We start from the raw sequence: 11,509 nt of genomic DNA on the forward strand, positions 1-11,509 counted from the left end.
GAAACAAATGTGAGTAAAAAGGCATTTTAAACATGGAGCAGTTGCAAACCACACACTTTATTCCACATGTAAGTCAAGGGATACATAAAAATGACCTAAACTCAATGCCAGTTCAAGCATTTATGTAAGTTTTCATATATTCTCCAATTATTATATGCATATTATAATTCCATATAAAATGTACTACACTGTTATAATTATTCTCTTTGGCTAAGCTAAGTATGATATTGCATGTTTTTCAGATAAAATGCATAGCACTTTTTTTTAAACCAAAAAAGGTACAGCTGGTGTACAGCAGGTTAATAGAGGCACATTATAAACTTTTTCCTAGGGTGTAAGGCATACGATAACAATCTAGTCTTCAAGATAGATAAAATAGGGTATATGACTGCAGCAAATAGGGCCATACATGCATTACGACATAAATCAAAAAATCAAATTAGGTTAAACAGTGCAAGATGACAGTGTTCAGAGAAGAGACACAAACAAGGGCTGAACTTTTTTATAAAAATTCCACACCGTCATTTTTAATTCCTCATCCTGGTGCTGTCGATATACAGGCCAGGAACATAGGGTGTGATTAGCATGATGAAACTCTCGAGCAGGCACTCTCAGCAACGACACCAAATTCAATTTTACACCAGTCATGTTGTAACCTCCGTCCAGCTGAGAAACACCACTCTAAATGATGACGCGCTCACACGGGGGAGCTGTATCGGCCAGCAAAGAGGATGCTCGAGGAAGGGTTGTGCCTGATGAAGAAGAGGAAGGGGTGGTCGGCGATGAATCTGGCTGGAATCCTGGCGCAGCGCAGCATCATGATAGCAGCGGTGGCAGCGGCAGCCTCCGTTCCCTCCTCGTTGACCTCCACGAAAGCCTTGTGCACGACTTTGGACAGCACCAGGTCATTGGCAGGAGACATGCCTGTCACAAAACAAAGCAAAATAACATATTTGATTTATGTAGAATATGGAGGTGATGGAAATTACGCTGATTTAAGAGAACTGCAGCAGTCAGTTCATGTTTTGGGCTCCCGTTTTATTGTGTGGCATATTCCAAGAATACATCATACCAGAGAAGTCACTCTTTTGCATGTCGAAGGCATCCACCATGCCCATGCTGACCAGGACAGTCTTCATGTCGTAATTCTCCTCTAGCTTGAATCGAGGCAGGCCCACCGTGACCTCAATTTCATCCATCATATTGGGATTAGTCCACTCCACAAATTTCTCAAAGGTCAGCTCCTTCTCCAGCTGGAGATGGGGAAAAAAAATAAAATAAAAAAATCATTCACTGTTTATGTATTTCATAGGTTAAATCATCCAACTCCAAGTGTGCTTGTTATACCTTCTCCAGACCTGTTGTGCCGTCCTCGATATTTTGGGGCAGAAAGACGAGCATGCTGAGCTCATTCCCTTTGTAAGGCAGCTCGATGATCTGTCGCACAGGTTTCAAACATTAGTGTGAATAAATAATAGTGGCTATGCAACTGTTAGACTTAATCATCTTAGTTTATTATAACATGCTTCCAAAAATGTTAACATGCAGTGCCGTGTAATACAATAACTTGCAAATCCAGAAAGCTGGGACAGGGGCAACATAGCACTAAAATAACTTCTAGACCATTAAGGTTACTTAGCAACAGTGTGATGTTGAAAAGGAAGAAAAACAACAAAAAAGCCCCAACACCATTAAATACTTTTCAAAAGGCACTAAAATCCCTTTGCACGAGAGTCAAGGGTAAAAAAAAAAAAAAAATTGATATTGGCGACAATCTTTGGCTCGTCAGATTGCACTATGTTACAAAACTGACATGATTTTGCAAGAAAAACAAGTTCACAGGCTCTGGAAGACTTCAGACCAACGTTGGCAGTAAATAAAGTTCATTCCTGCATTTCTGCAAATCCAACTTTATTCTCTACCTTCCTGGAAATCAAACATATTTAAGCTGGACTGAGGAGAAGTGGAAAACGGTTAGCCAACTTGTATGTGCACAGTTCACAAACCAGCATCCATGATGATGCAGAGAGCATTAGACCACATGACCATGGGTAACTTAACCACTAAAGCTGAACCCACACAGGTTTTGAAACAGCCTGAGCTGCCACCCAGACAACATTGCATATAGGGTATGTCCTTACTTAATAAAGCAAGATACTCTTACACCACATGCAGCTGCATGGCTACATAATAAAGAGTTCTGTCTGCAGTTCAGACCTGCCATAAATGTCTGTAAAAATATTCAACAGGTTGTAGTTTGTTTTCATTTACAAATCATTGTAGTTATTTGTAAAGTTTTTATTTACAATATAGCATCCCAGCATTTTCGGAAACAGATATATATATATATATATATATATATATATATATATATGACCATAATCTCAAATCAAACTATTTTAAATGCTGCCAAGTTAACAGGTGACGGGTTGCCGGCCATACTGACTGATTTACTGCATTAGCCAAATTACCTGACAGTTGACTTCATGGATGAAGGTCAAAGGGAACTTAGACTTCTGGTACATCATCTTGACTGGCTTAGTGTCATTCTGAAATATAAAAAAACATTGTCACGAGTGTACTAGTTCAACCTGAAATTGGTGTTGAGTGTGTGTAGAAGTGTATAGAAGTGTATGAGAGCAACCGCAGTTTGTAGCAAACCTGCTCGAGGAGAAAAAGTGGAGTTTTAAATCATTGGCTTGCAAAAGAATAATGTTAAAAATAGTTGTTGTTTCTTTAAGGCTTTTTGAGCTACTCGAGAAATACAAACAGCAGTGAGAGTGTGACTTTCACTCATCAGGTGAAGAGCAAACCACTGCCACCCCACTTCTTCTAGATTTCCAACTGTTTGCTGGCAAGTTAATAATAACAGTTTGAAAGGCTGAGATATAAATATAAGCCTTGTTCTTGAGTAAGAGTTGCTCTCTTTAAGTCACGAGATGGTTAAACATCACTTAATGCAGTTGCAGGATTTTGTCAGCCAGGTCGAAGCATAATAACTTTTTATCACTCTGAGCAAAGTCTAATGTGTTTTTACTGTGTTTTATCACAGCTAACAGAAATATCTGATCGGACGAGAGGTGCTGCTAAGAATGTGTGACTGTGAACACCATGTGATCTTAAAAAAAATTAAAAAAAAGACCCTTACATCAAACACTGTCAGGATATATTCTATATAATAAATAAAATCAGCAGTATTCATGCAGCTGCTGTATTACCTTGTTGACTCGAAACTGAGCATCTTGTGTTTGATCCTTCTTAAACTGCTTGTTCCAGAGGCCCTTAAAGTAGATGGCATTGACCAACACCAGCCTGGTCATGGGGTCCAAAACACCCTCAGCCAGCAAATCCTTAATTTTACCTGAAGGATACGTTGACACGCGTGAAGCAACGACACAGACATATGTAATAAATACTCTACTAACATCTCACAGAAGAACAGAGTTCTGCAGGACTACTAACCAACACACTAATACTATAAAAGTTTTCACATTACAACTTCTAACTTCATATCAGTGGAAGGTGGACATGCTTAGTGTGTTACCCACCTTGTGTTGTCTTCTCCACCCAGCTGTTGATGTTGAGCCTGGCAGCATCGTAGCTTTTGATGAAGTCCACGGCCTCCAGCTCAGCATTGTAATGCTTCTTGGTTTTTCCCAAGAAATCCTGAAAGTTAATGACACACTTATGAATTCTAAACACCCAAACAAAATAACCTATTAGCTTAGTGCAATTTTACTACCTAATCAACTACCTCATTCCTTCCTCCACAGCTTAAAGATTCCTCTTATTCTTTAGGAAAAAAACAAGCCACACAAACAGAGAGACACACACACCTCAACAAACTGGTAGGACTGCTCCCCATACAGTCTGTTGGCAACGCTGAGAGAATACGGAGCATCTGACTTGTTGAGCACACTCAGCAACTGGGCAAAGCTGCTGTGGACATCATCCTGATGATCCTTCGTTTTCAGGCACTGTGAACAAAGCAGATAACTGTTAAAAAACAAAACAAAAAGCACTGGATTCAGAGAAGCCATGACCCAAGCTTAGAGAAGCCTTTCCACAAAGCAATTACAGCACATAAAGACCCACACCATCCCACCACCGTGTTATCATTTATGTGGTCATCCTCAAGTCCAACTGTTTAATAAGAATGAAGTAGAGTGTGTTTTTACATGGTGCACATCCAAAGCTAAAGTCACAGACAGCTGTAATGTTGGGTGCTCAATTTGTTAACAGAGTTTTCTCTCTTTATACAAGAGTGATTCTCTGGAATAACACAAACAGGAAACGGAAAAAGTGATGCGCTGTCATAGGTTCAAACTTTGAAGGCTCAAGTGACATTTACAGCATCTGCTAATAAGAGATAAAAAACACAGAAAGAGGTCATAAAAGGACACGGCTCTATTCATATGCATTATGTAATGCTGTGGGGTTTGAAGCTGTTGGACTCGTCACATACACATTAAACCTTTAGTAAACATATACCCTCACACTGCTGCTTTTACCCGACACAGTTCAAGACAGCAGCATAAAGGACATCAGCAAAGCAAAAACAGAGTACAAACACAGATGTGAAATGCTCTGTGAAGCTCTAATATCTTTGTTTCCACCGATCCCCTCACCACACAGCACTGTTAGATCAGCTGTTAGTAATATTTCCCCTTTTGTTAGTGTGCAATTCCTGTATTGCTGCTTTGTTACCACCTTCCTCAGATTCGGCAGCGCAGACTGGGCCTGCTGTTGCATGTGCATCTGTCCCGCCGGTGCGTGCTTAGGCTTCTCTGCCTTGGTGAAGCAGAGAACCTAGAAGTGCGATTCCAAGTGCTCACCGTTACGTTCAACGTTTGTTTCCATTTTTAAAAAAACAAAACAAAACAGTAATTTATGAGCGTGTCCTAAAACTGATGTGTGGGCCGAGTTGTAGACTTCAATCTAATACCTTAACAAGAAATCTTCTAATGAGTCGCTGATACTGTTCAGTGAAACACTTTTACACAGTTGTGACAAACCCCTCAGTTGAAAAACCCCCCCAAACAAACAAACAAACAATAGAAACAATTATAAACAGTATGACCATAACTTCCCTGCATTCATTTGCTTTAAGCATAAAGGATATTTCCTATACACAGGAAGTTTTTGAGAACCAAAACATTTTACCCAGAACCAAAGCATTATAATTTTAAGTAATTACAACATTTCACTTTGTGTTATAAACTCTTACTTAAAATTAAATCAGCAAAATATACAGTCTTTCAAATAAGGTAACAGGCAGCCAAACGTCCTTACAGTAGGTCCCCAGATGCCCCTCTGAGCTAGAATCAGCTCCAGCTCTCGTCTCCCACAGGCTCATCTTTCTGTGATGGTACAGCTGAGCCAAGCTGACACAGATTAATCACACCCAACAACCTTGTCTGGTTACACTTAGCACAGTAGTGTATAAAACTGTGCTTGGGAAAACACCATTTACAGTAAGTCGCTCTTTTAAAATCACTTGTACTAACTCGCAGAGAGATAATGTAAGCCAAAAAACAACAACTGTGTTAGATCTGGATTATTAACATAAGTCATTTTTGACAGCAGTGGATTTACTGCATGACTTTGTGGGGTACATCATTATTTAAACAGGCATCTCGTCATTCCGTAAATGTATGACAGAATTGGTTATGGATTTGTTTCTTACCAATAATTAAATCCAATTTAAGTTATTTGGCTACATGTTTTGAACCAATGAATCCTAACCATGGGCGCTTGTAGCTCGGGAAGTGTCTCTGCTCTGGAAATGCTGATTGTAGTTAGCTGCTGTGCAAACTAACAAAAAAAAAAAAGCAACTTGTTTATAAAATTAGGAATATGCATATATTATGTTAAATGAGAGACTAGTCAGCGAATGACCAGAGCAGTCTGAGGTCAGCTAAAAAAGGTCAGACTGTTAAAGTTCCTCAAATATGTATTTATTATTGAAATGATTTGAATAAATACTGATTTAACAGACAGAGTAGACTGGGAATCCCCCAGTTAGACTGTGAAACAGGACACCTTGTATCTATACATAAGCCACAACATTAAACCCAATGACAAGATCATCTCAACACAATAACATCTATAAAGAGAAAAGAAATGTCAGGCAACAGTGTTGGACGAAGGAAACAGGCGGCATAAGCTACACAGATTAATGTCTGATATATCAACTGTCATCATAATCATGATAATCTGTCATGATAATCTTCGAGGAAATTCTTCAAACTTTTTCTTCCACGTAATCTCTAATAAATCCATTATGTTTCAGAGTGTTATCACTACAAATGACTGGATACAGGTGGAGGTCCTTTCCCTCCCATATACCCACACCCACCAGCATGACTTCACTGGGTGTGACTCGGCTTAAGAAATAGTTCTGTCCCGATGTTCTTACAGAATTACGATAGCTCAATAACCTACCAAGAGAGCTCCAGTAAAGATAACCACTGAACGAGTGATCGAGTCACGAGTGTCTCACAGTCTGGCCTGTGCAGTTTCACCAGGTTTCACCATCATGTGGATGGTTCTTAACTGGTTCTTTAAGTTCTGCTGGGAGATCTGGGATCCTGACATTTATGTGGATGCTTCTTTGAAAACTACCACCTACTACAGGACACATTCAGAGGTCTTATGGAGTTCGTTTGTCGATGATATGGAAGTGTTTTGGCTTGGTTTTAATGTTGTGGCTTATCACTGTATTCAGTCATAATTTAAACTTAGTTAAATGCTTCCATTCATCCATTCTTTTCCAATACAGGGTTGCAGGGGTGGGGTGACTGGAGCCTATCCAAGATATTCCAGTACGTGTGAGGCAAAAATATATTTTATTTCATAGAGTCAGAATTGTGGGTGGTCTCTAGCTACACCCTGATTGAGTAATCACGCCCACGTATGTGCATTGCTAAACAGGCCTGGATTATTGCGGAGGAGATAAATGACAAGTTTGTGCAAATTCAGGAAACGTCAGTGCTCCTGTGTGTTTCTTACTCGCTCCAATACTGTAATATTTGTCAAGCGAACAATTGCCCAACAATCGTACAGTAACTGACACTTACTCACAAAATGAAGAATGTGATTGCACTTTGTTTTTCCGCTTGAACTTCTGAGACAGGCTGCCCCCCCCCCTTTTTTTTTTTTTTTTTTTTTTTAAAAATACACCCTACAGAAAGTTTAACTATGCATCAAATCTTAATTACTACTCTTATTAGCCTTGATAGTTATCTTTTAGCTCCTTCCCTGCTTTGACTGTTGGTGCAGCTCAGTTGCAGAAGCCACATCTGTGTGAAAAGAAGCTGTTTACGTACAGCTACACAGCCTTTTTGAATGAACCCAGGTAACGTGCATGCACATGGGCCCTGACCTCTTTGATTTGAACCATTTTATTTTATTTTACTATCTTCGCTCTGATCCTGTCAAACAACCAGGTAATATTCTAAAACTATTGCAATGGAAGGCATAAAGAGAAGAAAAGAGACAGCTTGCATTAATCTTGCTTTTCTATGTCAACTGCCGTGATCATTTTCAAGGAATTTCTTCAAACTTTTCGTTAAAGGTACTGTCTAATAAATCCATTATCTTTCAGAGCATTATCATTTCAAACACGTGGAGGCCCTCTCTCTCCCACACACCCACACCCACCAGCTTGACTTAGCTGGGTGTGGCTTGACTTCAGGAATCCTTTTGTCACAATCTTCTTATTGAATGTCAACTTCCACCTACATACCAGCTACCCCTGCTGCATATAAGGCCTCTCTGCTGTTTATTTAACCAGATGGTCAGTTCTTTAAAATCCCTCAGTATCTCTTATTTGATTTTTACTCTGACCACTGAACAATACACTGATTTGCAATCTCTTGTCTAAAGACCTTTGAAATGCAGGGCATGCTCCACAGCGTGAGCCTTCTTCTCCATAAGGTGCTAAAAGCATAGCTCTAATTTCTATAAACAATTCAAGTTTAAATGCATTTTATTCCACAAATGTGCTTCAGTGCCTGGTATGTCTTAATTAGGGTAGTGTATTACTTATTCATAGACTGTGTCAAATATTCTTCCAGCCGTTTCCATTTAGTGCCTCAGCTTTGACAAGTGCCTGCTTATGAAATCCAGGCAGGCAGAGAAATGGGCATGCCTGCTGCACAAAGGGAACTGATAACCCGTACGGATTACCTGAAGCTTTATTGCCCTTACACTTCCATTTTATGGATCCTGTTCCCCGAGTAACACAGCACAGGGCTGACCCTCATAAAAGCTCAACAGTACAGATCTTTGTCATTTTTCCTGACACTCAAAGTCAGAGCTTGGTGAGTCACACAGTAGCTTGGCGGGTTTTCAAAAGATCAAATTCGACGCCCTATCGTCATGGAGCTTTAATTTTCAGCGTTGCTTGAAACTGCCTCTCAGAGCTCTTTCAGTAAATGAAAGGGGTCATTTCAGAAGCCATGGATTTTAATGGTGTTTGGAGGGAAATCCACAAATACGTAAAGTAGAAAAGCAACGAAACACATCACAAAATGTAAGCTGACAAGCTTCATAGGGTAGAATTGAACCAGCTTCAATAAGCTGCATACAATCTTTAACAAAAGCAGCTGCAAGACTGTACCTCTGACATCTGTGTGGCTGTGTTGCCTCCGGCCCCCAGCATCACCATAGCCAGGGCTGACGAAATGCTGAACGGGGAGAAAAAGATGTTTCCCGTCTTGTCGTTATTGCTCAGCTCTTTGAGCAAAGACAGAGAGAAGGCACTGTTTGCCTTGGACAGAGGGGTTGCAGATGCCATGGTTTCTGGTATAAAAAAGGAGAGGGCAAAGGTGTTAATTATAGCGCCAAAGTTGGATTAATTAAGTGAATTAAGGTTCACATTACCTAACCCCCCCAATCTTCCGAAAAGCAAAACACAACAACAGAAAAGAACAGAAAAGAACAGAAAAGTGGTGATTATTGTTTCAGGAATTAGAATGACGTGCATCTTTGGTGGTGTGTATGCAGATTTACCTGCAGACCGCAAATACACCAAGCAACAGTTCAACTTCCACATTTGTCAGTCACATATAAACATCCCCTTTTTTGAGTGCACATGGGGGAAGAAATCTCACATTGCTATCATCGATCGTTACTATGATTAAAGTTCTTCAATCATAATTTAAATTCAGCACAGGGACTGCATAATCTGAGCGACTGTAAAACTTTTCCCCCCACATATCTGGTTGACGTCATCTGACAATTATTGTGCCGCATTCAAGTAACACCAACCATCTGCACACCAGATAATAACAATGCGTCCCACAGTGCACATCCTGTCACTTACCAACGAGGACTTTTGTCGAGGTCTACAAGCGATCAGGAGTCTTTCTGTGACGGCAAGCCTTCTGTGTGAAGCATCGCCTTTTATTTACAAATCGGCACGCCCCACGTGAACTTCCGCGTTCTCGAACGTCACTGTACGGAAGCCGAATGGAAAAATTCCAGAGAAAAAGCACTTCGTCACCTACCGTCCAGGAGCAGAGGTAATGCCTGTTGGGAGTTTTAGGTAAAGGGGGTGAAACTGCTTCCAGTTAAAAGTGTACTTGTACTTGAAAGTACACGCTGAGGTTTAGTCAGTGAGGTACAGCGCATGCGCCCGACAGTACAGCCACAACTCGAGGAGAAGACGTTTTGCAAGGACTGAAGACTAAAGTTTACAGGCTGGAGCTGTGCGATACTGCAAACTTTAGTGTCGATCCAATACCGAGTGAATATGGGCCCAGTATTCCTTCATTCAGTAATAATAATATTCATTTATTTATTTAACAAAACTCAACGGATAACATACTGAACTATCGATCCAATACCAGCATTGGTCTTAATACTATTTGGAGTGATCTGTCCACCTCTAGCAGAGGCCTGTGCAAGAAGCGGGATTTTGTCTTTTCCAGGCAACTTCAAGGTTAACCCTGGGTTTAGGTGGTTGATTTAATGCCTGTGTATTTCACTATGGTAATGCATTCTGGATTACCGATCAGCAGGTATGAAATCACCATCTATTGAACAATCAGTTCTCTGGAAAATAATGTCACTATTCCTGAAAAATCCTTCAAACTTTTTTGTGAAAAGTGGGAGAGTCTTACAATAGCCTCAAGACATTTCTCAGTAGCATCTAATGTCAGAAGGTTTTTTTTTTTGTTGCAGACAATTTTATAATCTTATTGTTCTATATTTTATTACAATTTATATTTGTACTTTCATCAAATTTGCATGTTGACTAAGTTTAGTTTACATTTGAATTCTGTTTTTTGTACTTGCTCTCAGACTGAGGTAGGACGTGAAAGAATAAAGACTAAAATAATCTTTACAACATTTATGAAATATTCAGTAATAATCAATCAGATATCTCATTCTCTCTTTTTTGGCTTTCTTTCCTTGCTTCACATAAACAAGACTTTATTCATAAAGCAGATCTTATCCAGTCTTAAATAGCTCACACATTCATACAGTGCTTTTTCCTCTCACACACTCACAAACTGGTGATTTATCTGTAGCAACTGTGTTGCTTTCAGTCTGTATTGTATATTTAACCTCTTCATATTTTCTAATATTGTAGCTTTATCTTCTATCCATCCATTTTTTTTTCCCACTTATTCAATCCAGAGTCGCAGAAGCCCAGCTGTGACAGGGCACACCCTGGATGAGTCACCAATCTGTCACAGGGCTAATACATAAAGGCAGACATCTATTCACATCTACAGGAAATTTACAATCAACAGTTAATCTAACCCCATGCATGTCTTTGGACCACCAGAAGAAGCCAGAGTACCCAGAGAGAGCATGCAGACGCAACGCAGACCAGATTCAAATCCAGGACCTGTAGTACCAACCACTGCACTACCCTCGTTTTAGCATCCAGTGTAAAATGATCCTTATTGCCCATGTTAGGTTAGGTGAATCCAGATCACATAAAGTTATTCAAGCTAAATTGAACTTGCTTTGTAGGCTCTGAAATAGTTTGGACAAGTGACACTACATTAAAACACAGTTATGCAACGAAATTCAAATTTCTGGTACATAAGAAGAGAGATTCTTTGGATTCAAGGCAAGCAATGTCAACCAAGAAGAGATGCAAAGGGTGCACAGCGCAGCACAACTAACCTGTTCAACCGCCACAGCCTGCAGTATAATGAAGGAAGGCTAAAAATAATAATGCAGTGGTTGCTAATGTGAATCACCCAACATTAACTTAGACGCCCATAAAAGGTAGCCTGTGCAGCATGTCATCCATGCAGCTCACAAAGACTGAACTCTTCCTACTGCAAAGAACAATGTGCAATGTATACGAACACAGTGTACAGTCGAGTCCTAATAGCACTTACAACTGGGCGACACTGCCCGTGAGGCTACATTCTTTCGGTCTATGCCTGTAACACTCTGCCTTCATATTAAATAATTTTATGAATAATAATTTTTAAAAATATTTCGCCACGTCATTATGCGGGCCACAAGTAGAGCTGACATT

At 39.9% G+C, this 11,509-nt stretch overlaps 1 protein-coding gene across 3 annotated transcripts; it reads right to left on the reverse strand.

Annotated features, from left to right (window-relative positions):
* Positions 1-34: 34 nt before the first annotated feature.
* On the reverse strand, positions 35-9,451 carry LOC134634742 (leukocyte elastase inhibitor-like). Of its 3 annotated transcripts, none has more exons than XM_063484086.1 (10): positions 9,329-9,451; positions 8,624-8,805; positions 4,711-4,809; positions 3,837-3,977; positions 3,549-3,666; positions 3,219-3,361; positions 2,472-2,549; positions 1,348-1,437; positions 1,073-1,253; positions 35-924 (listed from the first exon to the last, which is right to left on the reverse strand). In XM_063484086.1, exons 2-10 carry the CDS (start codon positions 8,798-8,800, stop codon positions 698-700), a joined length of 1,254 nt encoding a protein of 417 aa, XP_063340156.1. In that variant the 5' UTR covers positions 8,801-8,805; positions 9,329-9,451; the 3' UTR covers positions 35-697. The 3 variants fall into 3 exon arrangements, with proteins under 3 accessions (XP_063340156.1, XP_063340155.1, XP_063340154.1); XM_063484085.1 differs by lacking the exon at positions 4,711-4,809 and adding an exon at positions 8,887-8,900 and having other exon boundaries at positions 36-924; positions 9,329-9,429; XM_063484084.1 differs by lacking the exon at positions 4,711-4,809 and having other exon boundaries at positions 36-924.
* Between the last annotated feature and the right edge of the window lie 2,058 nt (positions 9,452-11,509).

The sequence above is a fragment of the Pelmatolapia mariae genome, linkage group LG9, assembly GCF_036321145.2.
Source record: "Pelmatolapia mariae isolate MD_Pm_ZW linkage group LG9, Pm_UMD_F_2, whole genome shotgun sequence".
In the NCBI taxonomy this organism is placed as follows: Eukaryota; Metazoa; Chordata; class Actinopteri; order Cichliformes; family Cichlidae; genus Pelmatolapia; species Pelmatolapia mariae.